This window comes from Schistocerca cancellata, chromosome 12, assembly GCF_023864275.1.
Source record: "Schistocerca cancellata isolate TAMUIC-IGC-003103 chromosome 12, iqSchCanc2.1, whole genome shotgun sequence".
In the NCBI taxonomy this organism is placed as follows: domain Eukaryota; kingdom Metazoa; phylum Arthropoda; class Insecta; order Orthoptera; family Acrididae; genus Schistocerca; species Schistocerca cancellata.
Genome location: NC_064637.1, coordinates 19,106,248 through 19,127,434, shown reverse-complemented (window position 1 = coordinate 19,127,434; position 21,187 = coordinate 19,106,248). Strand labels below are relative to the sequence as shown.

The window sequence follows — 21,187 nt, the reverse complement described above, 5'->3', positions numbered from 1 at the left end:
TTACATTACCCTCCTCTGCCTCCTCTCATTCCCTCTCGCGTCTGCCCTTCTCCCCCTTTATTAGTCCTCTCCCTCCTTGTTCCCCCCCCCTTTCGTTTTTTCCTCTCCTCCCTTCTTGTTTTTCCCCCTTCTCCAAGTCCCCCGCCCCATCTGCCTTTGGATCGGGAGTACCGTATTTGTGCCGCCATTTTCGTGCAGTGTTTTAGGGTGTGTTTTTCCAGTGAGTGTTCTGTGTTGTGTCTTTTGGGAAGTGTAGCGAATAGCCATCATACTGTCGCTGGGTGTGATTTTTTATCTCTTGCGAACAGAAACCAGACTGTCGCCATGTTTTTTTAATTGTGTGTCTACTATGTTACTTGTCTGATTCCTGTGTATTTTATCAACATTGCCTTCCCCTTTTCCTTTCTGTTTTAACTTTCCGCATTTTTACGCCATTTTACACTTTAAATCACCATTTTATCGCCTGTTTTTCCTTGTTTCTTTCTTCTTCCTTTTTTTAAAAAAAGTCTGTAGGCTGTAGAGCAGCGTAGTAAGCTGCTGCTAGCCCGCCCCCTTTGGGGGGAATTGAACATCAATAAAGAAAAAAAAAGCAGCGTGCATATTATGGTGCCCTCTCTTTTCTCGCAAGAACAATTAACTAATTTGGCTGGTTCATTTCTCCACAGTTGGAGCTAAATGTTGCTAGAGCTAATTTCTAGCTGGAGTGCAGCTGCCGTGAATGCAGTGTCCACACAAATTTCTTCTCTGCGCTGTACAGAACGCTAAATGCTCCGTTCTGCATTTGACGCCAGGTCCGAGAAGAGTCCACAAAAATTTCTCTCTTGTCATAATCATGGCAGGACTGCCTCCCCCTTCTTGGGTTCATTCGTTTTTCACGTCACAGCCATTTTCGACTAATAGAGGCATTCCTCTTATTTTGTAAAAGCTCTCTCTACCAATTGCAAAGTCCCTTCTATCAAACTGCATCGAAACTTCAGTGTTTTTCTCCTTCCTTGTGCGTTTCTGCCAATCGGACGTTTCGTGCCCTTTTTAGACACCTAAAGTACTTTGACCTTTTCGTGTGTCGCGCTCGCTGGATAAAATGCGTCACTGGCTCTTGTTGGTGTCCCACTGGAATCCAAAACGCAGCTTTCTAAAGCTTATTCTTTGTCGTTTGTGGAAGATGTGCCGCTACACACGGTCCTCCGGCCCGAATCACGTGGCCCGGGGTTGCTGACCTTTTCCTGCCACCCCTTTAAGTGGTTTCTGTCATAACCCCTGCAGCGCGCCTTCGCTACGCCATTGTACAGCTGGCTTTTCAAAACTAAAAGCAACTTGCGTTGCCTGTTCCACCTTCCACTCAAAGACATGCATTATATAGGAACGTTGTGTTAATTACTGTCGATTGACTGTCATCCCTTTTTGCATTACATACTGATAGGCAAATGTTCTCATAACCGCCGAGTTATGTTTGGGCACTCGGGAGGACGACGGTTCAATCCCGTGTCCGGCCATCCTGATTTAGGTTTTCCGTGATTTCCCTAAATCATTCCAGGCAAATGCCGGAATGGTTTCTCTGAAAGGGCACGGCCGACTTCCTTCCCCGTCCTTCCCTAATCCGATGAGACCGATGACCTCGCTGTCTGGTCTCATTCCCCAAACAACCCAACCCCAACCCAATTATGTTTGGTATCTTCATCTTCTCGTTGTGATGCATAAAGGACTCATGTGCAAATCTGACAATTTATTCTGCCACCTTACAGGGGGAGCCATATGGTGGTATTCGATGGGCTCTACGGTCGCATTGTTGCCATTAGAGACAGACAATAAGCTTGGATTGTTTCAAGGATGGGGAGGGAAAGCGGCTGCGCCATTTCAGACGAACCATCCCTGCATTTGGCTGATGAGGCCTATCCCATGGTACAGGGTGACTTAGAAGACTGGGAAATTTTGAAACGTATTGTGGCAACACTGTGAGGTAGTTGGCATTGAATGATATATAGAATGCTGGTCGCACTGAATCGCCATTTAATAAACAATAAACACGGAACAGTGTGTAGCGTGCTTGTGCGGTAAAAGCCTGTGACAAGAACGGAAGTGTGGAGGTCGCGTCAGCTACACGAGGGTCCATTGCAGAAGGAAGGAAGGGAGATTAGCATTTAACGACCCGTCGACATCGAGGTCATTAGAGATGGACAAGCTCGGATTGTTTCAAGGATGGGGAAGGAAATCGCCCTTGCCCTTCCAATGGAACCATCCTGGCATTTGCCTGGATCGATATATAGGGATATCACGGAAAACCTAAATCAGGATGGCTAGAGACGAGTTCGAACTGTCACCCTCCCGAATGCGAGTCCAGTGTGCTAACTACTGCGCCAGCTCGCTCGGTGGTCCATTGCACAGCACCAAGGTTACTGTATGGTGCGCCATGTCATTGAATGGCGTTATTACTTTTTTGAAGATGACGAAGGCTGCAGAACCACTGTAGAATCTGTTCGGTTCGTTGCCACGATGGAAAGTTTTGTTGCGCATGAAGTGCCCAATTTACGTGCCAACAGCTGGTCTCGACATGACGGAGCAACACCACACACGGCGCGGATATCGATGGAAGCTGCGCGTCGATTGTATGTTGGCCGAGTCATTTGAAGGCTCCGTGACACTGCATGGCTGACCCGACACCGTGCCATGTTCCTTTTGTGGTGCTACCTTAAAAGCACGGTTTACGGTAGTATTTGGTCCGCTACGACCGCAGAACTTTGAGCAAAAATACGAGAGGAAATCTCCAGGATTGCTGTCGAAATGTTACCTCGAGCCTCGCATAACGTTCCTACCAGGCTACAGGAATGTGTGCGTTGAGAGAAGATCATCTGTCGGATGTGATGTTCGATAGATAAAAATGCTTCTGACAGACGATAATGACATACTCTGGGCTATACACTGACGGAAATATAAATATGTGTAAAATAGCTGTGCTCACCTATTAATCTCCATTCCAAAATTCCCAGTGCTTTTGAGCCCCCCCCCCCCCCCCCTACACAACGTTTGTTCCCCAATAGTGATGGTGTATTCCAGCTGTTCACACAGCTCCCATCGTCAACGACTGGTTTTGTGAGCCCGAGCGTGAATTTTCACATCTGCCCTGGCCACAACAGTCACCGGTTCTCAATATTATTGAGCCTTTGTGATCTGCTTTGGAGAGAAGCGTGCACGTTCGCTATCCCCCCCTCCGTCACAGTGGCCACTGTGTTGCAGCAAGAATGGTATAGAATTGCCGTGAAAACCTTACAGAACCTGCATTTAACTGTTTACCCGTTCCGAGACTACTGAAACCTAATTTTAATGCCAGCGGGTTTCCCACACCGTATAAGACACAGTAATGTGTATTCGTTGTTTTTATATTTTTGTCACTCCTTGTCTTTCTTCCTATGAAACTCATGCAAGTTGCGAGTATGAAGAAGGTTGTTTGTGTGTGCATCATCCACAGCAAGCACATAAGTATTCGTATTTTAAATAAAAATGGCGTCTTTTCTTGCTGCATGCTATTTTATTTCTTGCAGACGTGTTTCGCCTTTTGCTGAAAGGCATTGTCAATGCTACACTTCTTCACGTTTTTGGTACGTAAACAAACGAAACAGGATGAGACAAAGTGAACACAGTAGTTTAGACTTTAAAAGCACAATTTTCGCTAAAATATCAACAGCAAGTGACAGAAGAGTAATAGTGCTCCACAGCAATTAGGGAAAGCAATATTTACGAGGGTGAGTCAAATGAAAACCTTAAATATTTTTTAAATATTAGTTATTGTACAGAAGTGGTACAAAGCTGTATCACTTTTCAACATAATCTCCCCCACGCTCAATGCAAGTCCTCCAGCGCTTACAAAGTGCATAAATTCCTTTAGAAAAAAATTCTTTTGGTAGTCCGCGCAACCACTCATGCAGTGCGTGGCGTACCTCTTCATTGGAACGGAACTTCTTTCCTCGCATTGCGTCTCTGAGTGGTCCAGACATGTGGAAATCACTTGGGGCAAGGTCTGGTGAGTATGGTGGATGAGGAAGACACTCAAAATGCAGGTCTGCGATTGTTGCAACTGTTGTACGGGCAGTGTGGGGCCTTGCATTGTCATGTTGCAAAAGGACACCTGCTGACAGCAATCCACGTCGCTTTGATTTCATTGAAGGCCACAGATGATTTTAGGAGATCTGTGTATGATGCACTGGTGACAGTGGTCCCTCTAGGCACGTAATACTCCAAAATGACGCCTTTTTCGTTCCAAAATAGAGTCAGCATAATCTTCCCTGCGGATGGTTCTGTTCGAAACTTCTTTGGTTTTGGTGATGAGGAATAGCGCCATTCCTTGCTCGCTCTCTTCGTTTCCGGTTGGTGGAAGTGAACCCAGGTTTCGTCCCCAGTAACGATTCTTGCAAGGAAGCCATCACATCGTCAAAGCGCCGAACAAGTTCTTCACAAGCATCGACACGTCATTCCCTCATTTAAGAAGTCAGCTGCCGTGTCACCCATCTTGCAGACAGTTTGTGAAACTGGAGCGCATCATGCACACTGTGGTGTGCTGACCCATGACTAACCTGTAAACGTGCTGCAATGTCATTCAGTGTCACTCGGCGGTTTTCCTTCACTATGGCTTCAACTGCTGCAGTGTTCTGTGGAGTCACAGCTCGTTGTGCCTGACCTGGACGAGGAACATCTTCCACCGAAGTCACACCATTTGCGAACTTCCTACTCCATTCGTAGACTTGCTGCCGTGAAAAACACGCATCACCGTACTGAACACTTGTCGATGAATTTCAGTAGGTTTCCCACCTTCACTACGCAAAAACCGAATAACAGAACGCTGTTCTTCCCTGGTGCAAGTTTAAGTGGCGCAGCCATCTTTATACTGATACTGCGACGGTATGTGTGCATCTGCACTATGCTGCCACCTACAGGCCGTTCTGCATGCTGTTTGTAGCACGCTTGCCAACTTACAGGATAACGGCGCGAAATTTCGATTTGTTATTACAAATTTAAGGTTTTCATTTGACTCACCCTCGTAAATTGTGAAGAAGAAACTTTATAAGTGAAAGGCGAAACACGTCTGGGAGAAATTAAATAAATTGCAGCGAGAGACGGTGGTTTTAATTTTCGAAATGAATGTTGCAAGAATGAAGTTTGCACGTTCCCAGTTAAGCAGTAAGAAAAGGCAGTGCTAGCTTCCAAAGCTGTAGTGAACTGGCGCTACCGCCTTGTAAGAACGCGATGCCCTGACCGTAGACAGATGACAGTTGGTGCTTAACGACCAGCCTATCTTCCTTGCGAAGTCCTGAACGCCAGCCAATAAACAGACCGTATACGGGTCTGTCCAGCAATACAGCTACCACCAGGCCCGTCCCTTTTCGTGTTTCGGAGCCGTCGTCACGGGAGCCGGAGCACATCCTCCAGCAGCTGGACTACTTTCTGGAGGCGCCCATCTGAATAACGCTTTCCGGTTCCGGTTTGCATACGCGCCTCAGCGCGTGGGAGCCTCAGGAGGAAGGAAGGAAAGTGGCAACATCCTTATTTATTCCCGCGAAGTTCCCAGGCGCGGAAAGCGCCAGGCGATCTCATTCCACGTCACGTCAGGAACAACGGGCCGACACTGTGCGAACTTGCTTGCCGGAGGCAATTATCACGCTAGCCGCGAGACAAAACGTGCTGTGAGTGTAGCTTACCTCCGATGTTATTCAGTCTGTATAGTGAGCAAAGAGCAGAGGAAACAAAGTACAATTTTGGAAAGCGAATTGGCGTTCAGAGAGAAGAAATATCTACATATACGTACATACTCCGCAATCCACCATACGGTGCGTGGCGGAGGGTACCTCCTACCGCAACTAGCATCTTCTCTCCCTGTTCCACTCCCAAACAGAACGAGGGAAAAATGACTGCCTATATGCCTCTGTACGAACCCTAATCTCTCTTATGTTATCTTTGTGGTCTTTCCGCGAAATGTAAGTTGGCGGCAGTAAAATTGTACTGCAGTCAGGCTCAAATGCTGGTTCTCTCTAAATTTCCTCAGTAGCGATTCACGAAAAGAACGCCTCCTTTCCTCTAGAGACTCCCACTCGAGTTCCTGAAGCCTTTCCGTAACACTCGCGTGATGATCAAACCTACCAGTAACAAATCTAGCAGCCCGCCTCTGAATTGCTTCTATGTCCTCCCTCAATCCGACCTGATAGGGGTCCCAAATGCTCGAGCAGTACTCAAGAATAGATCGTATTAGTGTTTCGTAAGCGGTCTCCTTTACAGATGAACCACATCTTCCCAAAATTCTACCAATGAACCGAAGACGACCATCCGCCTTCCCCACAACTGCCATTACATGCTTGTCCCACTTCATATCGCTCTGCAATGTTACGCCCAAATATTTAATCGATGTGACTGTGTCAAGCGCTACACTAGTAATGGAGTATTCAAACATTACGGGATTCTTTTTCCTATTCATCTGCATTAATTTACATTTATCTATATTTAGATTTAGCTGCCATTCTTTACACCAATCACAAATCTGTCCAAGTCATCTTGTATCCTCCTACAGTCACTCAACGACGACACCTTCCCGTACACCACAGCATCATCAGCAAGCAGCCGCACATTGCTATCCACCCTATCCAAAAGACCATTTACGTAGATAGAAGACAGCAGCGGACCTACCACACTTTCATGGGGCACTCCAGATGATACCCTCACCTCCGATGAACACTCACCATCGAGGACAACGTACTGGGTTGTATTACTTAAGAAGTCTTCGAGCCCCTCACATACTTGGGAACCAATCCCATATGCTCGTACCTTAGTTAGGAGTCTGCAGTGGGGCACCGAGTCAAACGCTTTCCGTAAGTCAAGGAATATGCCATCCGTCTGATACCCTTCATCCACGGTTCGCAAGATATCGTGTGAGAAAAGGGCGAGTTGCGTTTCGCAGGAGCGATGCTTTCTAAAGCCGTGCTGATGCATGGACAGCAACTTCTCTGTCTAAGGAAATTCATTATATTCGAACTGAGAATACGTTCTAGAATCCTGCAACAAACCGATGTTAACGATATTGGTCTGTAATTGTGAGTATCCGTCCTTCTACCCTTCTTATATACAGGCGTCACCTGCGCTTTTTTCCAGTCGCTCGGGACTTTACGTTGGGCAAGAGATTCGCGATAAATGCAAGCTAAGTAAGGAGCCAATGCAGTAGAGTACTCTCTGTAAAACCGAATTGGAATCCCATCAGGACCTGGCGATTTTTTTATTTTCAGCCCATTCAGCTGCTTCACGACCCCAGGGATGTCTATCACTATGTCCTCCATACGGGAATCTGTACGAGACTCAAGCGGCGGTATGTTTGTACGATCCTCCTGCGTGAAAGATTTCTCAACTGCTAAATTTAAAATTTCAGCTTTCGTTTTGCTGTCTTCCGTTGCCAGGCCAGACTGATCAGTGAGTGACTGGATGGAAGCCTTCGACCCGCTTACCGATTTTACGTAAGACCAGAATTTCCTTGGGTTTTCAGCAAGATATTTTGCTAAGGTATGACGGTGCTAGTAGTTGTATACTTCGCGCATCGCTCTTTTTACAGCAGCAAGAATCTCTACTAACTTTTGCCCGTTCTCTTTCCCCCTTCAAGCTAGACGAGTTTCGTCGTTTGTAGTTTTTTCGTTTGATGCTTATTTCGTGAGCTATTTGGCCCGGTCACTATCAATGGACCACCCTGTAGAGTGACCTAGTGCATGAGGGTGTTAACTTTTTTTTTTTTTCAGCAATGTAGTTTCTAAAGGAGTTTCCATCTGAAACAATAGACGGTCGCAGTCCAGCTCGGATTCGCGATGACCCGGCGAACTGAGTAGAGGTGTGTTTGCTGACATGTCGGCCTCCCCTGTGTGTTGCAGGAGCTGCTGCTGGACGGCAACGCGCTGTCTGAGGTCCCGTCTTCGTCCCTCAACGGACCCCGGGCGCTGTCTGTGCTGTCGCTGTCCGGCAACCGCATAGGTAGGGGCGCCACCGCGCCTTAATGGCACCAGGGTTTGGAAAAGAAAGGGGGACCAGCGGAAGGCGGTACCCACTGAATTTCACGTTACACGGATCATTTCTACACTACTCGCCATTAAAATTCCTACACCACGAAGATGACGTGCTACAGACGCTGTGATATGCAAATGATTAGCTTCTCAGAGTATTCACATAAGGTTGGTGCCGGTGACGACACCTACAACGTGCTGACATGAGGAAAGTTTCCAACAGACTTCTCATACACAAACAGCAGTTGACCGGTGTCGCCTGGTGAAACGTCGTTGTGATGCCTCGTGTAAGGAGGAGAAATGCGTACCATCACGTTTCCAACCTTGATAAAGGTCGGATTGTAGCCTATCGCGATTGCGGTTTATCGTATCGCGACATTGCCGCTCGCGTTGGTCGAGATCCAATGACTTTTAGCAGAATATGGAATCGGTGGGTTCAGGAGGGTAATACGGAACGCCGTGCTGGATCCCAACGGCCTCGTATCACTAGCAGTCGAGACGACAGGCATCTTATCCGCACGGCTGTAACGGATCGTGCAGCCACGTCTCGATCCCTGAGTCAACAGATGGGGACGTTTGCGAGACAACAACCATCTACACGAACAGTTCGACGACGTTTGCAGCAGCATGGACTATCAGCTCGGAGACCATGGCTGCGGTTACCGTCGACGCTGCATCACAGACAGGAGCGCCTGCGATGGTCTACTCGACGACGAACCTGGCTGCATTCTTTTTGGGGAACTATATTGCGAAAATATAGAGAACCGGCATTTGAGGTTGACTGCTAAACAATTCTGCTGTCGCCGACGTACATCTCGCATTAGGTCCACGATGATTATATTAGAGACATTAGCGCTCATACGGACAATCATTTTTCCCTCGCTCTGTTATGTGGAATAGGAAAGGAAACCTGTAGTAGTAGAACAGGGTACCCTCCGCCACGCACCTATGGTGGCATGCAGAGTATGTACCGGGTGATCAAAAAGTCAGTATAAATTTGAAAACTTAATAAACCACGGAATAATGTAGATAGAGAGGTAAAAATTGACACACATGCTTGGAATGACATGGGGTTTTATTAGAACAAAACAAAAAAAAGTATTGCTAGACTCGTGAAAGATCTCTTGCTCACGCACCTATGGTGGCATGCAGAGTATGTACCGGGTGATCAAAAAGTCAGTATAAATTTGAAAACTTAATAAACCACGGAATAATGTAGATAGAGAGGTAAAAATTGACACACATGCTTGGAATGACATGGGGTTTTATTAGAACAAAACAAAAAAAAGTATTGCAGACTCGTGAAAGATCTCTTGCACGCGTCGTTTGGTGATGATCGCGTGCTCAGCCGCCACTTTCGTCATGCTTGGTCTCCCAGGTCCCCAGACCTCAGTCCGTGCGATTATTGGCTTTGTGGTTACCTGAAGTCGCAAGTGTATCGTGATCGACCGACATCTCTAGGGATGCCGAAAGACAACATCCGACGCCAATGCCTCACCATAACTACGGACATGCTTCACAGTGCTGTTCACAACATTATTCCTCGACTGCAGCTATTGTTGAGGAATGATGGTGGACATATTGAGCATTTCCTGTAAAGAACATCATCTTTGCTTTGTCTGACTTTGTTAGGCTAATTATTGCTATTCTGATCAGATGAAGCGCCACCTGTCGGACATTTTTTGAACGTTTGTGTTTTTTGGTTCTAATATAACCCCATGTCATTCAAAGCATGTGTGTCAATTTGTACCTCTCTATCTACATTATTCCGTGATTTATTCAATTTTCAAATTTATACTGACTTTTTGATCACCCGGTATGTAGACGTACACCAAGGTTAATGAGTCAAAGCCGAATGGTGACGTAGTTGAAACTATAAAACTGGAGTGTGTAGGGTACGTGAAAAAACGGATGGAAGAAGACTACGAAAACTGAAGTCACAAAGTGGCAAAAACTTAGCGACAACAAGTGGCTGACTGACTTACAGGCAAAGAAATAGATCTTTTGCAAATTTATTAACGTAATTGCCCTAGACGTAATATAAAATATTTAGTAGCTGTGAAAGCTGCAGTACGGGTTACATTGCTGCGCAAAGCTTCAACAGACGCAAAATTTCAACATGCGTTGTGCCCATGAGGAAGTGAATCTTGGTGTGATGTTCAGGGTGCAGCTGTTGCTGTTGAAATGTACGAGCACAACCACTCGTTTCCTTGTGCTGTCATCCAGACAATAAAATCTGTGTATCGGCAACTGAGGGGCGAGAAGTTGCTAGAAAAAACGCCTTCACCGTCGAAGCCAGAACTTAGAACTTGAACGAAAGCTTCAGCAACAGTGTATGGAAGCGTCTGCCAAAAAGTGTATTTGTTGAGCTGAAAGCTAAGCAGTTTGGGGTGTATGACGTAGCTTTCTGTTTCTGTAGTGGTGCCAATGCAGAACACAAATTTTCTATGAAATCAGGAATGAGCACAACCGAAGCTCTTTGCCAGCTTGATGAACGATTGAGTCTTGGCAGATGGAGCTACGGAGGCTTCTTCAAAGCAGGCGAGAGTGAAGAAAACACTTAAAGAAGCTAAGAGCAACGTCAGGACGCAAATCAAAATGGTTATGCAGCTGGAATATTTCCTGAAGTGAGTACTGCTAAAAGTTGCATTTTTGGTTATTTAGGAGTCATTTTGTCAAAAACTACGAGAGAAAAAAAATGAGATTAGGCGCAATTATTTTAGACAATCCACACTATATTTGCACCGAATTTAAAATTTTGAAAGTTTATAGTGTAGGTATTATATGGTGTTTTGTGAGAGAAAAGCAATACAAATACGAAGGTGGTTTGCATGTATGCTAAATTTCCATGAAAGAATAGAACATGTTTGTTGCCCTTCGTGGTTGGTAAGCTTGATTATTGCAAGGATTGTATAAAGAATTTCAACAATGTGCAGCATATAGTTAATTGTTGACAGCTGTGTGAATTGGTCAGTGTGTCGACAGCGATTGAAAATGGAAACCTGAGTATTGTGCTTTTATTTAAAATCTTCATTTGAAGGGTTGGATTGCCGCACAAGTCAAAACAGAATTTGATGAAGGTCGCGCGAACTTTGCACCGTCATTGAAGACTATTTGCTTTTGGATTAATGAATTTAAATGTCCAGTTGAGGTCAACACAGATGAAACCATTGACAAAATCCATGACATGGTAATACGAGACTGCCCAATAAAAATCCGTGAGTTTGTTGAGACTGTAGACGCCTGAACAGAGCGAGTACATAGTATCCTACATGGGCAGTTGGTTATGAAGAAGCTATGTGCAAGGTGGGTGCCGTGATTGGTCCAGTCGACCAAAACTGCACCCGGCACAATTTTTCAACCCAATACCAAGGGATGTTTAATCGCAGTCTGTAAGACGTTTTGCGCCGATTTGTGACTGTTGATGAAACCCGGATCCATCAGAACCAAAAAGGAAGTCAAAACAATGGACAAAGGCTGGTGAAATTGCACTGAAGAAGGCAAACACTATTTTGTCAGCTGGTAAGGTGATGGTCATTGTTTTTTGTTTTTTTGGGGGGATATTAGCAAGGACCGACTGAAGCGCCTAGAACCGCTCGGGCACACCGGCCGGCCAATGTCAACCCAAGTATCGTGTATACCCTCCTTATGCAGCAATCCAGGCTGCAATTCTCCCACGGAGACGATCGTAGAGGTGTTGCATGTAGTCTTGCGGAATGGCCTGGCATGCAATTTCCACCTGGTGCCTCAGTCGGGCCAGTGTTTGTGCCGGACGTGCAGATCGCACAATGTGAAGTTTCATCCAGTCCCAAACATGCTCAATGGGGGACAGATTCAGGGATCATGCTGGCCACGGTAGTTGGCGTATGCCTTAAGAACGCGTTGGTCGGCACAGGGTTGGCCGAGCATTGTCCTGTTGGTAAAGCACATCATCCTGCCGGTCCAGGAACAGTAGCGTGATTACTTGGATGACGGTTTCAATGTACCGTGCAATGTTCCCTCGACGATTGCCAGAGGAGTACAGCCAGTGTAGGATATTGCTCCCCACACCATGATGTCTGGTGTTGACCCTTTGTGTCTCTGTCATATACACTCCTGATCTTGGCGCTCACCTGCACGATGCTACACATGCATGGCAACAAGGCAGAAGTGACTCTCATCAGAGAAGATGACACGTCTCCATTCGTCCTTCCATAAACACCTATCGCGACACCACTGGAGGCGGGCTGAAAGATGTTGCAGCGTGAGCGGAAGATGCCCTTACAGTATGCGGGACCGTAGCCCTGCTTTATTCAGACAGTTGCTGCTACCCCTGTAGCGACAGTGTCCCTAAGTTGTTATGAAGTGACAGTGCGGTCCAGTACGGCACTTCGTAGAATGCAACGGTCTTGGCGTCCTTCTGTGCGTCGCCGCTGTCCAGAACCAGGGCGACAGGAATGTACAGGGTGTCCGAAAAGTCTTTCCCTGATTACATAAATTGATAACTCACGCTAGAAGTAAGAAACATATATGAAACTGGTGTCTAATTGTTTACAAACTATCAAAGTTTCGTGCATACAAAGTGCAAATCGTTCAGGCCTTGTTGCCCAATGACAGTACACGTCGATATGACTTTGCGGTCGAAATGCTATCACATATTGAGGACAATGATGGTTATCTCAGACGAATTGCCTTTTCCGACGAAGCGACCTTTTTTGTCAGTGGAGTAGTGAATCGCCACAATGTGCGCATTTGGGGTTCACAACCCGCTGGCGAGGTCACGGAGTGCACCAGAGGAAGTCCAAAGGTGAATGTTTGGTGCGCGCTATTGCACGATCGAATTATCGGGCCATTCTTCTTCGCTGAGGCTACCGTCACACCTGCAGTGTATCTGGACATGTCACAACTGTATGCTGTTCCTCGGCCTCTTCAGTATCACCCCGATGTCTCGTTTCAGCAAGACGGTGCACCGCCTCGTTGGGATCTGGACGTCCGCGCCTTTCTCGATACGACCTTTCCTGGGCGACGGATTGGTCGTGATGGGCCAACGGTTTGGCCTCCACGCTCTCCTGACAAAACCCCATTAGACTTCTTTTTATGGGGTTATGTCAAGGACGAGGTTTACCGAACACGTGTACCAGATCTTGAAACCCTGCGGCAACGGATAACCACAGTCGTTGAATCGATCCCTCCAGTGATGTTGGCTAATGTGTGGACGGGAACTGAATATCGCCTAGATGTCCTACGTGCTGCCGAGGGTGCTCATGTGGAAGTTTACTGATGTGTGAGAAAAAACTTTGATAGTTTCTAAACAATTAGACTTCAGTTTCATATTTGTATATTACTCTAGCCTGAGTTATCAATTTATGTAATCAGGGAAAGACTTTTCGGACACCCTGTACCTTCTGCTGACCACTGGTGACAACACAGATGCACCGTGGAGACCTCACGCCCCACGCGTTGCTCAGTTCTGCAGTACATCCAGCTGGCCTCTGCAGGCCCACTACACGCCCTTTCTTAAACTCCGTCAGTTGCACGAACGGTTCACATACACGCTGTCGCAGCATGCTAACAGTATTGTAGACACAGACCGAGCTCCGTATGTCACAGGCAGCCAGTGGCTCTGGCGGTGACCAACTGCTGCGCAGCCAGCAACATTCCACTCCCCATAACGCGGTTCCCGGTGTGTCCGCAGCACTGCGCGTTTGATCGCCGCTTCTACCGTGCACTCGTAGTGTGCAGTGCAAGTGTGGCTGGTCTTATTCACTTGCGTCAGTGGCTTCGTTTTTCATTTTCCAGGACCGTATTAGCTGTAGTTCCTTCTCTAGATTGTCGCACAGATGACAAAATGGTAGGTATCGAAATAGACGACAGAGGCATAGAGAAACAATTGAAATCGCTCAAAAGAGGAAAGGCCGCTGGACCTGATGGGATACCAGTTCGATTTTACACAGAGTACGCGAAGGAACTTGCCCTCCTCCCCCCCCCCCCCCCCTTTCATGCCACGGTGTACCGTAGCTCCCTAGAAGAGCGCAGCATTCCAAATTCCAAAGGATTGGAGAAGGGCACAGGTCATCCCCGTTTTCAGGAAGGGGCGTCGAACAGATGTGCAGAACTATAGACCTATATCTCTAACGTCGATCAGTTGTAGAATTTTGGAACACATATTATGTTCGAGTATAATGAGTTTTCTGGAGACAGAAATCTACTCTGTAGGAATCAGCATGGGTTTCGAAAAACACGATCGTGTGAAACCCAGCTCGCGCTATTCGTCCACGAGACTCAGAGGGCCATAGACACGGGTTCCCAGGTAGATGCCGTGTTTCTTGACTTCCGCAAGGCGTTCGATACAGTTCCCCACAGTCGTTTAATGAACAAAGTAAGAGCATATGGACTATCAGACCAATTGTGTGATTGGATTGAAGAGTTCCTAGATAACAGAACGCAGCGTGTCATTCTCAATGGAGAGAAGTTTTCCGAAGTAAGACTGATTTCAGGTGTGCCGCAGGGGAGTGTCGTAGGACCGTTGCTATTCACAATATACATAAATGACCTTGTGGATGACATCGGAAGTTCACTGAGGCTTTTTGCGGATGATGCTCTGGTATATCGAGAGGTTGTAACAATGGAAAATTGTACTGAAATGCAGGAGGATCTGCAGCGAATTGACGCTTGGTGCAGGGAATGGCAATTGAATCTCAATGTAGACAAGTGTAATGTGCTGCAAATACATACACTCCTGGAAATGGAAAAAAGAACACATTGACACCGGTGTGTCAGACCCACCATACTTGCTCCGGACACTGCGAGAGGGCTGTACAAGCAATGATCACACGCACGGCACAGCGGACACACCAGGAACCGCGGTGTTGGCCGTCGAATGGCGCTAGCTGCGCAGCATTTGTGCACCGCCGCCGTCAGTGTCAGCCAGTTTGCCGTGGCATACGGAGCTCCGTCGCAGTCTTTAACACTGGTAGCATGCCGCGACAGCGTGGACGTGAACCGTATGTGCAGTTGACGGACTTTGAGCGAGGGCGTATAGTGGGCATGCGGGAGGCCGGGTGGACGTACCGCCGAATTGCTCAACACGTGGGGCGTGAGGTCTCCACAGTACATCGATGTTGTCGCCAGTGGTCGGCGGAAGGTGCACGTGCCCGTCGACCTGGGACCGGACCGCAGCGACGCACGGATGCACGCCAAGACCGTAGGATCCTACGCAGTGCCGTAGGGGACCGCACCGCCACTTCCCAGCAAATTAGGGACACTGTTGCTCCTGGGGTATCGGCGAGGACCATTCGCAACCGTCTCCATGAAGCTGGGCTACGGTCCCGCACACCGTTAGGCCGTCTTCCGCTCACGCCCCAACATCGTGCAGCCCGCCTCCAGTGGTGTCGCGACAGGCGTGAATGGAGGGACGAATGGAGACGTGTCGTCTTCAGCGATGAGAGTCGCTTCTGCCTTGGTGCCAATGATGGTCGTATGCGTGTTTGGCGCCGTGCAGGTGAGCGCCACAATCAGGACTGCATACGACCGAGGCACACAGGGCCAACACCCGGCATCATGGTGTGGGGAGCGATCTCCTACACTGGCCGTACACCACTGGTGATCGTCGAGGGGACACTGAATAGTGCACGGTACATCCAAACCGTCATCGAACCCATCGTTCTACCATTCCTAGACCGGCAAGGGAACTTGCTGTTCCAACAGGACAATGCACGTCCGCATGTATCCCGTGCCACCCAACGTGCTCTAGAAGGTGTAAGTCAACTACCCTGGCCAGCAAGATCTCCGGATCTGTCCCCCATTGAGCATGTTTGGGACTGGATGAAGCGTCGTCTCACGCGGTCTGCACGTCCAGCACGAACGCTGGTCCACCCGAGGCGCCAGGTGGAAATGGCATGGCAAGCCGTTCCACAGGACTACATCCAGCATCTCTACGATCGTCTCCATGGGAGAATAGCAGCCTGCATTGCTGCGAAAGGTGGATATACACTGTACTAGTGCCGACATTGTGCATGCTCTGTTGCCTGTGTCTATGTGCCCGTGGTTCTGTCAGTGTGATCATGTGATGTATCTGACCCCAGGAATGTGTCAATAAAGTTTTCCCTTCCTGGGACAATGAATTCACGGTGTTCTTATTTCAATTTCCAGGAGTGTAGAAAGCTACAATGTAGCAGGTCAGCAATTGGAAGCAGTTAACTCCATAAATTATCTGGGAGTACGCATTAGGAGTGATTTAAAATGAAATGATTATAGGAAGTTGATCGTCGGTAAAGCAGATGCCAGACTAAGATTCATTGGAAGAATCCTAAGGAAATGCAATCCGAAAACAAAAAATGGTTCAAATGGCTCTGAGCACTATGGGACTTAACTGCTACGGTCATCAGTCCCCTAGAACTTAGAACTACTTAAACCTAACTAACCTAAGGACAGCACACAACACCCAGCCATCACGAGGCAGAGAAAATCCCTGACCCCGCCGGGAATCGAACCCGGGAACCCGGGCGTGGGAAGCGAGAACGCTACCGCACGACCACGAGATGCGGGCGCAATCCGAAAACAAAGGAAGTAGGTTGCAGTACGCTTGTTCGCCCACTGCTTGAATGCTGCTCACCGGTGTGGGATCCGTACCAGATAGGGTTGATAGAAGAGATAGAGAAGATCCAACGGAGAGCAGCGCGCTTCGTTACAGGATCATTTAGTAATCGCAAAAGCGTTACGGAGATGATAGATAAACTCCAGTGGAAGACTCTGCAGGAGAGACGCTCAGTAGCTCGGTACGGGCTTTTGTTGAAGTTTCGAGAACATACCTTCAATGAGGAGTCAAGCAGTATATTGCTCCCTACTACGTATATCTCGCGAAGAGACCATGAGGATAAAATCAGAGAGATTAGAGCCCACTCAGAGGCACACCGACAATCCTTCTTTCCACGAACAATACGAGACTGGTATAGAAGGGAGAACCGGTAGAGGTACTCAAGGTACCCTCCGCCACACACCGTCAGGTGACTTGCGGACAATGGATGTAGATATAGATGTAGAAAGTGCATGAATTGGGTTTTGAATTGGCTCCTCGTCCACTCTGTTCACTAGACTTAGCACAAAGTCAGTTCTTCCTGTTCCCTAACTTGAAACTAGGCTTGCAGGAAGAAATTTTCCCAAATGAGGAAGTGACAGTTGCCATCAACGAGTATTTTGCAGTTTGACTTAACCTATTTTTACAATGGGATGAAAAACCCGGAGGGCCGCCAGACCACCTGTATATCAAAAGAAACTGTGTTGAGAAGTAACGTAAGTAGTTAATGAAACAAACATTTTCCTGTGCTTTTTTATCAGACTTTATCAAAGCACCCTCGTAACTTCTTTGTCAAACATACCGCATTACAACACACGAAATATTTGCGCTAAAGACGTAATTCTTCTCATAGTTCTCAAAAATATACCATACAAATCACACGTAAAGTTTCATAAAAGTAGCATTTATACTTTTATAGAAAATGGTGCCTAAAAAGGACTATATTTTTATACTTTAAACACGATAGCTGTTGTCTCACGTCTCCACAGCAACTTATCATACTGTGCTTATTGAATACATCCAATTGGTGCAGACATCGGACCTCGCTGTTACAACTTACACCAGCAGTGGAAGTTCACATCAGCAGCTGGTACTAGTTCTACAACGTACTGAGGGCTACAGAACGACGAGACTGCTCCCTTAAGGGGGAGACTAATACTCTGATGAGCTTACATTGAGAAAGCAGTAAAACCTTAGGTTGCCGTATGCTGCATCAATTTTTGCACTTTCTGGTGGCGACCACTGCTGGGTTGAAGCTGATAATTGCACACTGAAAAGCTTTTGACTGCTACTGCCAGAAAATGAAAGCAGGCAGTTAGAGATCCTGACATTGACCACGTGTCATCTGCCATGGTTTGTGTGTCTCCACAGAGGCGGTCCCGACCGGTGCCTTCTCCGGGCAGAGCTCCCTGGAGCGGCTGGAGCTAGCCAACAACTCCATCACCACGCTGGAGGGAAGCGCGTTCACCGGGCTCTCCAGGTTGCGCTACCTCGGGCTCTCCAGGAATCGGCTGGATAAGCTCAACAGTGATGTCTTCCAAGGTACGTCATGTTTTGTATTGTTTTCCAGGGTCTTATTGTGTCCTGCAGTGCCCTGTGGCACCCTTGTGTCCTATAGTATCCTATAATGTCCTGTGGCATCCTATAATGTCCTGTAGTACCCTGTTATGCCCTACAGTATTCTCTAATGCCCTGCATTGTTCAGCTGTTGGTGTTCAAAAGCCCTGTCTCTGGCATCGTCAGCAAATCTCAAAGACTTTATTTTTTCTCCCTGATCTATAAATCGCTGTCCGTATTTCTCCGTGCTTCCTGTCACGGCCTGCTGAATGTAGAGACTGATAGGGATAGGCAGCAAGCGTGCCTCATTCCCTTCTCAGCTGCTGCTTCCCTTTCATGTCCTGCTATCTGGTTTTCCTATTACCTGCAGACAACCATTCAGCCCCTGTATTTTATCCGTGCCACCTATAAAATTCTAAGAGTCAGCACTCAGAAAAGCTAGAAATGGTATAAATGTAATTGTGGATTGTAGAAGCTACTAATGTGCTTGGGTTATATTTCTCTACACTACTATTTATTTTCAAATACTGCCTGAATCTTCACTCCAAACTTAATTAGACAGTAAATGCGCCATGCAGTTGTCGTTAGCAGGCCTAATAGTGTTAACAGTTAACTGTGTGATGTTTGAATATGGACAGCAGACATGTATTCTTACATCACATGTTTGTGCAGTGAACATGGCACGTCTGCACCTGGAACTCCGCAAGACATCGACGAATCGAAATGTGCAAACTGAGGTAGTTTTTTGATGTTTTCGTCACAGGAATCAGCAACTGAATGTAGAGCAAATGTTGCTGAAATCAAGGATGTGAAAATTTTTTGTTTATTTTTGCAAAATAATCAATCGCTCATTCCATGGACAAAATGTCATTTTTTCCAAAATCTTGGATGTGTTTTCCAATTCAAGTTCTGGTCAATATTCATGCCTAGGAATTTTTAATAATCAGTTTTAGACATATAACCTTATTGGTTATGATAAACCGTGGCTTGTACATGATTGAATGAAATGTGTTCTCTCTAAGTTAAGTGATAGACCATTTATCGAGAAGTAATGAATAAAAAAAACTCTATCGTGCAAATCTTGTTTGGCTTTATTCTTCTCCAAGAAACAAAGAACAATAGTCTATGTCTTTTTTATACTGCATGCTACATTTTTTATTTGGTAATCCACCTGGTCTTCTCAAGACCTCTCGAGAAATGTTTCACAGTGTAGTATTCACGTAAACCTGAAATTAGTAAAAACGAGACACAGGAGTGACTCTGTGGTAGCACACGGAGCAGGTACCCTGGTTAACATAACTCGTCCACTTGCCGGAGTAGACAGTACACACACTCAGAGACAAGAAAAATGCACACAGCTCATTCAGTCAACTGTTCTCAGTTGAAGGTTTGCGTGAGGACAGTGTACACCAATTAAAGGGAGCTATAATTGCTACCAACTATGGAGAATGTAAACTAACAGAATGGAAACTGCAATAATGTTTTGCTGATTTACGAGGTGCATTCAAGTTCTAAGACCTCCGATTTTTTTTCTCCAGACTGGAAAGAGACAGAAACATGAGCATTGTTTTAAAATGAGGCCGTGTTCATTGTCAATACATCCCAGAGGTGGCAGCACCGTACGGCAGATTGAATTTTACCGCCAGCGGCGAGAATGAGAACTGTTTTAAATACTTAAAATGGCGACGTTTTCCTTACTTGAACAGCGTGCAATCATTCGTTTTCTGAATTTGCGTGGTGTGAAACCAATTGAAATTCATCGACAGTTGAAGGAGACATGTGGTGACGGAGTTATGGATGTGTGGAAAGTGCGTTCGTGGGTGCAACAGTTTAATGAAGGCAGAACATCGTGTGACAACAAACCGAAACAACCTCGGGCTCGCACAAGCCGGTCTGACGACACGATCGAGAAAGTGGAGAGAATTGTTTTGGGGGATCGCCGAATGACTGTTGAACAGATCGCCGCCAGAGTTGGCATTTCTGTGGGTTCTGTGCACACAATCCTGCATGACGACCTGAAAATGCGAAAAGTGTTATCCAGGTGGGTGCCACGAATGCTGACGGACGACCACATGACTGCCCGTGTGGCACGTTGCCGAGGAATGTTGACACGCAACGACAGCAGGAATGGGACTTTCTTTTCGGCGGTTGTGACAATGGATGAGACGTGGATGCCATTTTTCAATCCAGAAACAAAGCGCCAGTCAGCTCAATGGAAGCACACAGATTCACCGCCACCAAAAAAATTTCGGGTAACCGCCAGTGCTGAAATAATGATGGTGTCCATGTTCTGGGACAGCGAGGGCGTAATCCTTACCCACTGCGTTCCAAAGGGCACTACGGTAACAGGTGCGTCCTACGAAAATGTTTTGAAGAACAAATTCCTTCCTGCACTGCAACATAAAACGTCCGGGAAGGGCTGCGCGTGTGCTGTTTCACCGAGACAACGCACCCGCACATCGAGCTAACGTTACGCAACAGTTTCTTCGTGATAACAACTTTGAAGTGATTCCCTACTCACCTGACCTGGCTCCTAGTGACTTTTGGCTTTTTCCAACAATGAAAGACACTCTCCGTGGCCGCACATTCACCAGCCATGCTGCTATTGCCTCAGCGATTTTCCAGTGGTCAAAACAGACTCCTAAAGAAGCCTTCGCCGCTCCCATGGAATCATGGCGTCAGCGTTGTGAAAAATGTGTACGTCTGCAGGGCGATTACGTCGAGAAGTTACGCCAGTTTCGTCGATTTCGGGTGAGTAGTTGATTAGAAAAAAAATCGGAGGCCTTAGAACTCGAATGCACCTCGTATGTTGCGGTAACTTACACTGATCATCCAGGGCATTATGACCGTGTGATACTGGTGTCACCCGTCAGGGAATGACTGCCAGTCAGACACGCACACTGCGTATGGTATCAGTGCATCAGTATTAGCGCTGTGTAGAATGGGGAAGGTGTGCCATCTGTCTGAGTTTGACCGAGGGCAGGTTGTGATGGCACAGAGGCTGAGTACCAGTATTTTGGAAACCACACAGTTTCTTAGGTGTGCACACAGTGCAGTG

At 46.9% G+C, this 21,187-nt stretch overlaps 1 protein-coding gene across 1 annotated transcript in view; it reads left to right on the top strand.

Moving 5' to 3' along the window:
• LOC126109837 (chondroadherin-like protein) overlaps positions 1 to 21,187 on the top strand; it is a 222,495-nt gene that overhangs the window by 52,504 nt on the left and 148,804 nt on the right. The window contains exons 4-5 of the mRNA XM_049914896.1: positions 7,890 to 7,989; positions 17,944 to 18,114. Of these exons, the coding sequence (XP_049770853.1) occupies positions 7,890 to 7,989; positions 17,944 to 18,114 (271 nt within the window). The remainder of the gene's footprint in view (positions 1 to 7,889; positions 7,990 to 17,943; positions 18,115 to 21,187) is intronic.